Below are 12,145 nucleotides of genomic sequence, written 5' to 3' on the forward strand. Positions count from 1 at the left end.
GATCTTACTGGGGTCTCTCCTCTCGTCGGTTTGAGGAACGTGGGTTTCACAGCAGGGCATGTTGCTTTGAAAACCGCTGCGTGCAAAGTGGCAAAGCACGAGAATGCATGTATAGAAAATCAACATGTGTTTGTACCTTTTGCATTTGATACATTTAGTTTTCTCGAACCAGAGGCGGTGAAGCTCCTCAACAGAGTCCAACGGGTCATGCACTCTAATGTCATATCTCTTAGATCCACAGATGTTGTTTTCAAAATGATTAGTTTTGCCATCCAGAAAGGGCTAGCGGCACAGCTTGTTGCCTGTTTGTCTTCCATCGATATGTATTGAACTATATTATGCTAAAAAAAATAGATACAATAATATATACAATAATTTGGTGTTATTTATGATTATGATATTGCAATCTATTTTCAGCCTAATTAATGATATATATATTCATAATTTAATGCCTAACATTTTATATAAAATTTTTATAGGATTCTATTTTTGGTTTAAATCCAAAAAATAAAGTTTAAAAATAAATCATAAGCGGCGACTCCAAAGCATTTTCGCGATCCTACGCAAATCTTGTTCATCTTCTTCGAATTCAGATCAATTCGTCACTCTGTAAGATTCTCTGCAACTTCCATCGATCTCCATATCTCCATTTATGAACAGCATTATTGCTTCCACGAATATTCAATATGTTGACTTGTATTTGTTTTCAATGTTAGACTTTTAGGTGAATTTTGGCCTTTTTATTAATATAAGATGCAAGCTACACATTTAGGTATCATCAAAGGAAACGTGAGTTTACATGTTCAATACCACACAGTTGATCGAGGTTTGAGTCAACTCAGAAACAGACCAAATTCGGTCTGCATGAGTCACAGTGAAAGAGCTTCTTGTTTCGGGTTGCGGTTCGGGTCGGGTCCTATGGGCCTCGAGCTCGGCCGTGTAGGTACCGCCGGTGGAAGTGTGTTCCGATCATCTGCAAAATCGAGATCAGTCAAGGCCCAAGTTTCTGGTTTGGGTTTCTGTTTCTCTATATTAGTTTCCGATTTCGTGATTCGGATATTCTGCTACTTGATTCGTTATGTTCATAGCGCAATCATAGCAGATCTAATTTAGAATAGTTGAGATTCATGCTTCATCCATGGCTATTTTGCTGTTATAAACCCCTGAGCTGATGGATATTTGTCGCTCATTGTTATAGTGTGACAGAATGCATAACAAACACTCGAACAGAACAATCTTCGTTATTTGCGATTCAAAATAAGCTGTTAATTTGTTTTACATGAGATTAAACTCTGCAAATGACGACATTCAAATACTTCTAGCTCTTAACAATCAACATTTTCCAATTGTATTGTAGATGAAGATCTTGAAGACAATGCTCCTCTCAAGAGCCCATCAAAATCATCTGGTTCAGTTTTGCCGTATGTTGGTGTTGCTAGTCTTGGCGCCATATTGTTTGGATATCATTTAGGGTATGCACTTTTATTAAACTCTTACATATCATACAAATCTGTTGGTGATCAAGCAATATAGCAATTACAAAATCATCAGTCGAAAATTCTTGTACAGCACCTTAATCATTAGGTTGCTTTTCTCCTGTCAATAAAGATTACAACATTCCGCTGCCATTTTCCAGTTTTACCCTTGTTAGTCATTTCTTGTTTATTGCTATATTGCTTGATCACCAACATTTGGTATCAGAGCAAAAACACATCCTGATCAAATTGTATGCCCAAGTATCCTCGATTCAACAAGATGACAGCCCCATCATCATCCAATCATCCCAAAGATAACCCTTTTATTCTTCAATGCCCGATGCTAACCTCATCAAATTACAATACCAAATTACAATACCTGGTCAATAAAGATGGAAGCCATCATGGATGCCCATGGGTTATGGGATGCCATTGAACCGCCAAGTGAAGCAGTTGTGGATGAGAAGAAGAGCAAGCAGGCTCGAGCTTTCATCTTCCGGTCGATACCAGAGGAGATTCTTGCACAGGCTGCCAAGAAAAAGACAGCCAAGGAGGTTTGGGACTCTCTACAGTCACGGTATGTGGGTGCAGAGAGGGTCCAAAAGGCAAGGTTGCGGATACTGAAGAGTGAGTTTGAAGCACTTCAAATGAAGGAGACAAAAACCATAGATGATTATGCAGGAAAGATATCAGCCATGATTTCAAGGTTTGGGAGTGCAGGGGCAATATTGGATGATGAAGAATTGGTGAGAAAGCTGTTCGACACAGTCGTGGAGAGGTTTATAAACCTGGTGGCATCAATTGAGCAAAGCTGTGATATGGAATCAATGCCATTTGAAGAAGCAATTGGGCATTTGAAGGCTTATGAGGATAGGCTCCGGCTCCGGAAGGCAAGCACACAGGCAGATAATGCCCTGCTACTTGCCAAGGCAGAAGGCTCATCAACCCAAGGTTGTTAATAGCGATCGCTACACTCGCTATAGCGAATAGCGTAGAGTAGCTGTGATGGGTCGCTACGATACCTGTAGCGAGGCAATAGCGTGTGTAACGATCTCCGACAAATTTTTTTTTTTTTTTTGTTTAAATCGGTAAGAAACGTAACAATTAGGCTCGGAATAGGTTTAGGCGGGCAATCATACAGTCAATTTCGTGTCTTCCCCTCTAATCGACTAAGATTGTACGATCGACGCCAAAATCACCAAAATCGATTTTGGCGGGTTATTTCTCACTTCTGCGACAATAGCGACAATAGCACACCTCACCAAAATCGATTTGTGGTATTGAAACATAGTTTTAGACTTTAGAGTCTAAAAATAACCATTCTTTTGTGGTATTAGAACTTAATTTTAGACTTTAGAGTCTAAAACTAACCAATCTTTTGTGGTAAACGTCTTTTGGAACTTCATGTTAGCTTAATAGAACTGGTACTTGTTAGTTCTATGTTATTTTTGATTGCTGCATAGGTGCAAGTAAATATAGTGTTTAATTTTATAAGAAATCACAAAACATGAAATAGTTGTCGCTATTTCATCGCTATCGCTACGTAGCGTATAGGTGGGTTGTCGCTATTTCCTCGCTATCGCTATCGATAACCTTGCATCAACCCACCGGAGCCCAAGCAAGCCAAACTCACAGGGTGGTCGAGGAAGGGGTGGAAATAACAACCGGGGAGGAAGAGGCAGCTCACGAGGGCGAGGTTCGTCTCGTGGAAGAGGTGGGCGCTGGGGTGGTGACTCACGACAAGAAGCAAATAGTACCAACAAGAAACCACGAGACAAAAGCAACATAAGATGTTTTGAGTGCCTAGGAGCTTGGCCACTTCGCATCTGAATGCAAAGCAAAGAAGCAGCAGGACCAAGAAGCAAACTTGGCTGCTGATGAAGATGAACCCACACTATTGTTAACTGTATGTGGAGAAAAGAATACCGAAATGGTTCTCTTAAATGAAGAAAAAGTCTACCCAAGCCAACTAAAGGAGAGTAATGATGAAAACATATGGTATCTGGACAATGGTGCCAGTAACCATATGACCGGATGCAGGACCTTATTTGCTGAGCTTGACAAGAAAGTAACCGGACAAGTACGATTCGGAGATGGGTCAAAAGTTCCAATTAAAGGGAAGGGTACTCTCCTGTTTAATTGCAAGAATGGTGACCAGTTTATTATCCCATACGTGTATTATATTCCTGCCCTGCACAGAAATATAATAAGTCTGGGACAAATGACGGAAGAAGGGTATGACATAGGGATGAAGAATGAATTCTTGAGAATGTATGATGAAGCAGGAAGCTTAGTTATGAAGGTGCAGAGATCCAAGAACAGACTCTATAAGATAAAGCTTACACCTGGAAAGCCTGCATGCTTAGCCATGAGTATAGATGATGACTCATGGTTATGGCATGCACGTATGGGTCACACCAACTTCAAGTCACTTGAAGAAATGACACGTAAGGGAATGGTGACAGGTATGCCCCAGTTGACTCACCCATCACAAGTGTGTGAAGGCTGTATGGTAGGCAAGCAAGCAAGACAGAGCTTCCCAAAGGTGACCCAGTGGAGAGCAAAAGACCCACTCCAGTTGTTACACGCGGACCTCTGTGGGCCAATTACACCTGTAACAAAGGGAGGTAATCAATACTTCTTGCTGATTGTAGATGATTACTCACGTTACATGTGAGTCTATTTGATCAAAACCAAAGACGAAGCATTCAACATGTTCCAGAGATTCAAGTCATAAGTTGAAGGAGAGAGTGAGTATAAAATCAAGGTATTACGGACTGACCGGGGAGGCGAATTTAACTCCACTCAATTTGCGAACTTCTGCGAACAAGTGGGAATTCGAAGGCAACTGACGACTCCACACACGCTTCAGCAAAATGGCATTGTGGAGAGGCGCAATCGAATGGTTCTAGAGATGACTCGATCGCTGCTCAAGGCCATGAAAGTGCCTGATCAATTTTGGGGTGAGGCAGTATGACACTCCGTGTATTTGCAGAATAGAATTGGGACGAAGGCACTAAAGAATGCGACCCCATACGAGGCCTGGAAAGGGTCCAAGCTATCTTTAGCACACCTAAAGATCTTTGGGTGTATAGGGTTCGTCAAAAAGTTACGTGGTCTAACAAAATTGAGCGACCGGAGCGAGGCAATGGTGTATTTGGGAACCGAGGAAGGAACAAAAGGGTACCGTATGTTCAACCCCAGCAGTCGACGGATAGTGATAGCTCGAGACGTGATCTTTGACGAAGCAAGGTCTTGGGCTTGGAGTAATGAAACAACGGGGGAGCCACTCTCAACTCCTTACTGGACCAATGTTATAGTCCATGTAGTAGCCCAATCCCAGCCGGCCCAAGATCCTAATCAATCAAATGGCGTTAACGAAGACCCTGTGACGCCGTTAAACGATCCCTACGGAGACAATGGATCGGATAACTCGCGACTTGAAGACTCAGCACAGTCGCATATACCTGGAATCAACTCGACACCTCCCAGTCGAGTATCGACGGTCCAACAAGGAAGCGGATCTGTAGCTTCGTATGATGACACACCACCAAGAGGATTTCGCTCAATCAATGATGTCTATGAAAACACTACAAGACTGGAGGAAGAAGAAATACAGGATCTATATGAAAGAAATCAAGAGCTATTGTTGGTGGACGATGAACCCACAACCTATGAAGAAGCGTCAAAAGAAAAGGATTGAAATAGAGCAATGAAATCAGAATTGGAGTCGATTGAAAGGAACAAAACCTGGTCCTTAGCCAAATTGGCCCCAAATCGCAAGGCAATAGGGCTAAGGTGGGTATTCAAATTAAAGAGGAATGCAGCTGGAGAAGTAATAAAGCACAAGGCCCGACTGGTGGCGAAGGGATACGTTCAAGAGAGGGGCATCGACTTTGACGAAGCGTTTGCACCAGTCGCCAGATTGGAGACAATAAGACTAATTCTCTCGATAGCAACAAAGGAGAATTGGCTGGTGCATCACCTGGATGTTAAGTCAGCTTTCCTTCATGGCGATCTTAAGGAGGAAGTCTATGTAACTCAGCCCCCTGGGTTCACGGTTAAAGGGAAGGAAGGCTGGGTGTATCGTCTTCATAAGACCTTGTATGGGCTACGACAGGCGCCAAGGGCATGGAACATAAAGCTCGACCAATCACTCAAGGATTCACCAGATGTGCTCAAGAGCAAGCAGTCTACAAGGTACACAAACCCAACTTGGTTCTCATAGTTGGTGTATATGTAGATGATCTTATTGTCACTGGGTCGAGTGAAAAGGGAATCCAGGAGTTCAAAACAAGGATGAAACAAGTATTTGACATGAGTGATCTGGGACTGTTATCATATTATCTGGGAATCGAAGTATCACAGGGTAAGGATGGTATAATGCTCACACAGAAGGGGTATGCTGAAAAGATCCTAAAGGTTTCAGGCATGGAAGGCTGCAACAGTTCTCAGTACCCAATGGAGCCAAAACTCCATTTAACCAAAGATGAAGATGGTGAACCCGTAAATGCAACAATGTACAGGAGGATTATTGGGAGCTTAAGATACCTGGTCCACACAAGACCAGACCTCAATTACAATATTGGAGTGGTGAGCAAGTATATGCAAAGCCCCAAACAAAGTCACTATGCTGCTATGAAACATATCCTGAGATATGTGAAGGGAACAATTGAGTATGGGCTAAAATATCACAGGGGAGGTGATGGAAGACTGGTGGGCTACAGTGACAGCAGTTACAACAGTGACTGTGAAGACAGGAGAGGAACCACTGGAGTACGGCTACTCAGGAAACCTTATAACATGGGCATCACAGAAACAGAAAACTGTGGCCCTCAGTTCGTGTGAAGCTGAGTATATGGCTGCAACATGTCAAGGACTGTGGTTAAGAATTTGTTCAGTGAGCTAATGGGAAAGAAAGCACAGAAGGTGAAGCTGCTAATTGACAACCAATCCACCATAGCACTCATAAGAAATCCGGTGTCTCATGGTAGAAGCAAGCACATAGACACAAAGTTCCACTTTATTCGTATGTGTGTTAAAAGGGAACAGATTCAAGTGGAGCATGTGAGTGGAGATCTACAGAAGGCTGATGTTTTAACAAAGGCAATGCCAAGGATAAAGTTTGCTGAGATGAGGGCACTAATTGGCATAGAAGATTTGAAGAAGAAAGGTCAACCTTGAGGGGGAGAAATGTTGGTCAAAGGTTGACCTGGTAATTAGGAAAGAATAAAACTCGTGCAAGTCATGACCGTTAGAAAGTAGACTGTTCCTATTATTTCTCATTTCTGTTAATTCCTTTAGTTTAAATAGCATAGCTTAGCAATTACAAAATCATCAGTCGAAAATTCTTGTACAGCACCTTAATCATTAGGTTACTTTGCTCCTGTCAATAAAGATTACAACATTCGGCTGCCATTTTCCAGTTTTACGCTTGTTAGTCATTTCTTGTTTATTGCTATATTGCTTGATCACCAACAAAATCATCCACTTAAATCATTGTTCTATTCTTTCAGTGTAGTAAATGGTGCACTTGAGTACCTTGCAAAAGATCTTGGTATTGTGGAAAACACTGTTCTACAAGGTAACTATAGTCAGTAAATTACGATTCTACCCCTACCACATGACATGTTCAACCTTGAAAAATGAATTTTATGGCAGGATGGGTTGTTAGCACACTTCTTGCTGGTGCTACTGTTGGTTCATTTACTGGTGGATCACTTGCAGACCATTTTGGAAGAACAAAAACATTCATATTGGATGCTATTCCTCTTACAATTGGATCAATTCTTTGGTTAGATATGCTTCATTTTGACTTCACAAATCCTAATATTTATACATTTAAATGTTTTTAATACAATATATTTTCACAGTGCCACAGCAACAAATGTAGAAACATTGATATTAGGTCGCTTGCTTTGTGGCATTGGAATTGGCATATCATCTGCTATAGTCCCTCTGTATATATCCGAGGTACCCCCCCCCCCCCCCCTCTTCATTTAAATAAATCATAATCTTATTACGACTTTTGTTTTTTTGTTTAGATTTCACCAACAGAAATCAGGGGTACACTTGGATCAATCAATCAGTTATTTATTTGCATTGGGATTCTTGCAGCTTTGGTGGCTGGATTACCCTTAGCTGGAAACCCTTTATGGTATAATTTTTTTTTATTTATAATTCTATTTTAAAATTTTATGGTATTGAATTCAATTTTATTTCTTTACAACAATTTTTTGAAGTGATAATCATCAAACCTTTTATTACTGATTTGAACTTTGTAACCACATATAGTATATATTTCAAACAACATGATATATGTTTATTAGTTTATATGCAATTCAATCAACAATATATATCATTCGATTAAAGTTTATTTTTTATATAATAATAATAATAATAATAATATTTATCCAGGTGGCGAACAATGTTTGGCCTTTCTGTTATCCCCTCTGTTCTATTAGCACTTGGAATGGCTTTTTCTCCAGAGAGTCCCCGTTGGCTTGTTCAGGTTTTTTTTTTTTTTTTTCATAAATTATTGACAAAATTACATAAATGGTCCCTGTGGTTTACCAAAAGTTACAAACTCAGTCCCTGCTAAAAAGGACCTTCCATGCAACTTTTGCAAACCACAGGGATCCTTTGCGTCAAAAAAAATTAACAGGGACTGAGTTTGTGACTTTTGGTAAACCACATGGACCATTTACGTAATTTTGTCTAAATTATTTCAAATTAATGATATTAATTAATCTAGGGTTTACTTTCAGCAAAGAAAAATCGCCCAAGCTGAGGTGGCAATTAAAAAACTATATGGAAAAAACAAGGTAACAGAGCTTATAGCTGATTTAACTGAATCTAGTCAAGGCTCTGAAGAACAAGATGCTGGTTGGTTTGACCTTTTTAGTCACCGATATTTTAAAGGTATTAAGTAATTAATTAATTAATTATAATAAGTTAATAACATGTCTAATTATTTTTTATTTTTGTGACAGTTGTGAGTGTTGGAGCTATGCTTTTCTTGTTTCAACAATTGGCTGGAATAAATGCGGTTGTCTATTATTCCACTTCAGTTTTCCGTAATGCAGGAGTTGCATCTGACGTGGCAGCAAGTGCTTTAGTGGGGGCCGCAAATGTTTTCGGTTAGATAACCTAACCTTCATCTGTACTGGTTTTCTTGTTTGTTACACAGGACATGACATAACATAACATAACAGAACATAATAACCTCATTCAGACTGGACCTGTCCCAACACAAAAGGTGGGATAGGACACAGACTGTGTGAATAGGACAAAAGTTGCATATTTTTATCCTAGCAAAAAAAAGTGATACAAGACTTGGTTAGGACTGATGTGAATAAGACAAAATTTGTAATTTCTTGGACCGATGTGAATAAGATAAAAATTGTAATTTCTTGGACTGATGTGAATAAGACAAAAGTTGTAATTTATGGGATTGATGTGAATAAGACAAAATTTGTAATTTCTGAGACTGATGTGAAAAGGACAAAATTGCAATTTTTTGTCTCGGCAAAAAAAATGATACAAAGAGTTACAGACTTGGTTGAGTCTGATGTGAATAAGACAAAAATTGTAATCGTAAGATGATACAAAGAGTCACAGACTTGGTTGAGTCTGATGTGAATAAGACAAAAATTGTAATTGTAAGATGATACAAAGAGTCATAGACTTGGTTGAGTCTGATGTGAATAAGACAAAAATTGTAATTGTTGGGACTGATGTTAATAAGACAAAATTTGTAATTTCTAGGACTGATGAATGATACAAAAATTGTAATTTTTGGGACTGGTGTTAATAAAGACAAAATTTGTATTTCTAGGACTGATGTGAATAAGACAAAAATTTTAATTTCTAGGACTGATATGAACAAGACAAAAAATTGTAACTTTTGGGATTGATGTTATTAAGACAAAATTTGTAATTTGTAGGACTGATGTGAAAATGATAAAATTGCAATTTTTTGTCTTAGTAAAAAAGGTGAAACAAGATAGGACAAAAATTATAACTTTTTGAAATGATGTGAATAGGACAAAAATTCTCGTATGTAGAAAAAGACATGAACGCCCTTTTCACATCCATTGTAAAAAATAGCCCTAGAAAGCTGACATGTAATGTTCACTGTATTACAGGCACAGTGATTGCATCTTCTTTGATGGACAAAAAAGGGCGAAAAAGTCTTCTTATCACAAGCTTTACTGGAATGGTATCATACAAATTCATATCCACATTAAATTTCAAAAATATTTATTTTTATATTTATTTATTTATTTTTTGTAAAGGCTGCTTCAATGCTCTTGCTCTCTTTGTCCTTCTCTTGGAAACCCCTCGCACCATATTCCGGTCCACTTTCTGTTATCGGAACTGTCTTGTGAGTCGAATTATCAACTCATTTTTTTGCCAATTAATTATTTGATAAATTACAAAAGAAAAATAAAAAAATTATATATTGGAAAATTCTTCGGTTCAACCACCAATACTTTACTTTTTCCAATCAAACCGTAAAGTTTTCAAACATTTTTCCAAATTAACCATTTCGACCTGTCATATCATATCAGGTTTCACTTGTAATTGTAAAAGTGTGAAACTTTATTGATGGAAAAAAAGTATTAAGTGATTAAATCGCAAAATTTCTCAAATTATAATGTTATGTTTTTGGTAATTTTCCCATTAATTTATAAATGACAAATCTTCAAAAATGATCCCTGTGGTTTCCAGGAATATCAAGTTCAGTCCCTGACTTTTTTCAGTCTCATAGAATGTCCCCGTGGTTTCAATTTTTATCGTGTTTGGTCCCTCATGCATATCAAAAGACTTCTATACCCTTTTCATTTCTTATTATATATATATATATATATATATATATATATATATATATATATATATATATATATATATATATATATATAATAAGAAATGAAAAGGGTATAGAAGTCTTTTGATATGCATGAGGGACCAAACACGATAAAAATTGAAACCACGGGGACATTCTATGAGACTGAAAAAAGTCAGGGACTGAACTTGATATTCCTGGAAACCACAGGGATCATTTTTGAAGATTTGTCATTTATAAATAAATCTTTATTTTTTAATTTGGTAGATACGTGTTATCATTTTCACTTGGTGCGGGACCGGTCCCTGCTCTTTTACTACCCGAGATTTTTGCGTCTAGAATAAGAGCAAAAGCAGTTGCTTTGTCACTAGGCATGCATTGGGTAAGTCATAATTTAAATAAAAAAAACATTTATTTTTTATAATATGATTTTTATAACTAAAATTTGTTTTTGTTTTTTTGGGAATTATTAATCAGATATCGAATTTCTTTATCGGGTTGTGTTTCTTGAGTGTGATGACTAAATTTGGGATAAGCAAAGTATACCTTGGATTTGCCACCATTTGTCTTCTTGCTGTTGTGTACATATCATCTAATGTTGTTGAAACAAAGGGAAGGTCCTTGGAGGACATTGAACGTGAACTTAGCCCAGTCATATGATGGGTAAATTTCCTGAAATACCCTTGTAAAGTCTTATGTCGAATATACCAACTAGCTTTTGGAATAAAACAAGTCCTAAAACCGATTGTAAAGAAGGGTAAAATGGTTGGTTTTCACAAATTTAACAGTCTGGCTGTGAATTTGAGAAAAAAGATGAAAGAGAAAAGGACAAAATGGTCATTTTTACAAATTTAATGAAAGAGACCAAGGGCAAAATGGTCATTTCACAAAATCAATGGTACAGGTTAAATTTGAAGACCCGGGGATCAAAATCGAAATGAAACCTCAAAAGTAGGGACAAAAACTGAAAAATTGCTAAGCGCAAGGACCAAATTTGCTTTCTACTATCTACTCTATTAAATGAGAACTCACTCATATAGAAGTAATCTTTACTCAAAGTTTGAGGATTTTACAATTTCTTAATGCAGTTTAGTTTATTTTATTCGAGTAAATTACATTTTTGGTCCCGCAGTATAGTTTGATTTTTCAGTTTTGGTCGCAATAAGCTGTTTTTTTTAGACCAAACCGCAATACAAAAAGCTCAAATAAGGACCAAAATCACATAGAAAGCTATTTTGGACCAGAATTGAAAAAAACAGTTATACTTAGGGACCAAAAATGTAATTCACATTTTTTTGTTTTGTTTTGTGATTGGAGGTGCTATCAGTGCAGGTTTTTGCCGCGATTGATCAAACTATTACACAAGTAGTTTCCATGTTAAAATGCAGTGGGTGAATATGCTTAAAATGTTCATCAATTTATTTTTTGAATCGAGTTTTGTGTAGCTCTCATTTAAATTTTCATGCAACTTTAGTTTTTATAAAACTGTAGAGTCTATGTAATAATGTTTAGATATATTAGTTATCTATAGAGCTAAATGAGATGGACAAAAAAACATTTAAAGAATGATATATTTTGACACTAATATGTTTTAACATGTTACCGGACATATCTTATTAGACTCCCTGTTTCTTGTCATGTCAGAGACAAAAAGACTACATAGTAAGATAATATCTTCTGTAAGACATAAAAAATAGAGTGAGATAATATCTTTCATAAAAAAGTGAGTATAATAAAATTATAGTAAAGATAATATTGTCATTTTTGTTGATAATCGTTATGATTTTATCGTTAATGAGCTTAGAAAAAAGGTTTTTCCTTT

The 12,145-nt window shown here is 37.4% G+C and overlaps 1 protein-coding gene across 4 annotated transcripts; it reads left to right on the forward strand.

Moving 5' to 3' along the window:
• Positions 1-519: 519 nt before the first annotated feature.
• LOC145166848 (plastidic glucose transporter 4-like) lies at positions 520-11,932 on the forward strand. 4 transcript variants are annotated; one of them, XR_013740748.1, is made up of 16 exons: positions 520-609; positions 717-1,009; positions 1,358-1,472; positions 6,992-7,059; positions 7,137-7,269; positions 7,349-7,448; positions 7,520-7,632; positions 7,893-7,986; positions 8,243-8,396; positions 8,468-8,614; positions 9,623-9,696; positions 9,773-9,861; positions 10,591-10,705; positions 10,801-10,986; positions 11,228-11,365; positions 11,656-11,932. XR_013740748.1 is itself a non-coding variant. In XM_079085898.1 (15 exons), the coding sequence occupies exons 2-14, from the start codon at positions 754-756 to the stop codon at positions 10,981-10,983; spliced, it is 1,641 nt and encodes a 546-aa protein (XP_078942024.1). In that variant the 5' UTR covers positions 520-609; positions 717-753; the 3' UTR covers positions 10,984-10,986; positions 11,641-11,932. The 4 variants fall into 4 exon arrangements, 3 of the variants coding, with proteins under 3 accessions (XP_078942024.1, XP_078942023.1, XP_078942022.1); XM_079085898.1 differs by lacking the exon at positions 11,228-11,365 and having other exon boundaries at positions 11,641-11,932; XM_079085897.1 differs by lacking the exon at positions 11,228-11,365 and having other exon boundaries at positions 11,651-11,932.
• Positions 11,933-12,145: the final 213 nt, after the last annotated feature.

The sequence above is a fragment of the Lactuca virosa genome, chromosome 3 (genome assembly GCF_052849685.1).
Source record: "Lactuca virosa cultivar CGN04683 chromosome 3, Lactuca_virosa_CGN04683_v6, whole genome shotgun sequence".
NCBI lineage: Eukaryota > Viridiplantae > Streptophyta > Magnoliopsida > Asterales > Asteraceae > Lactuca > Lactuca virosa.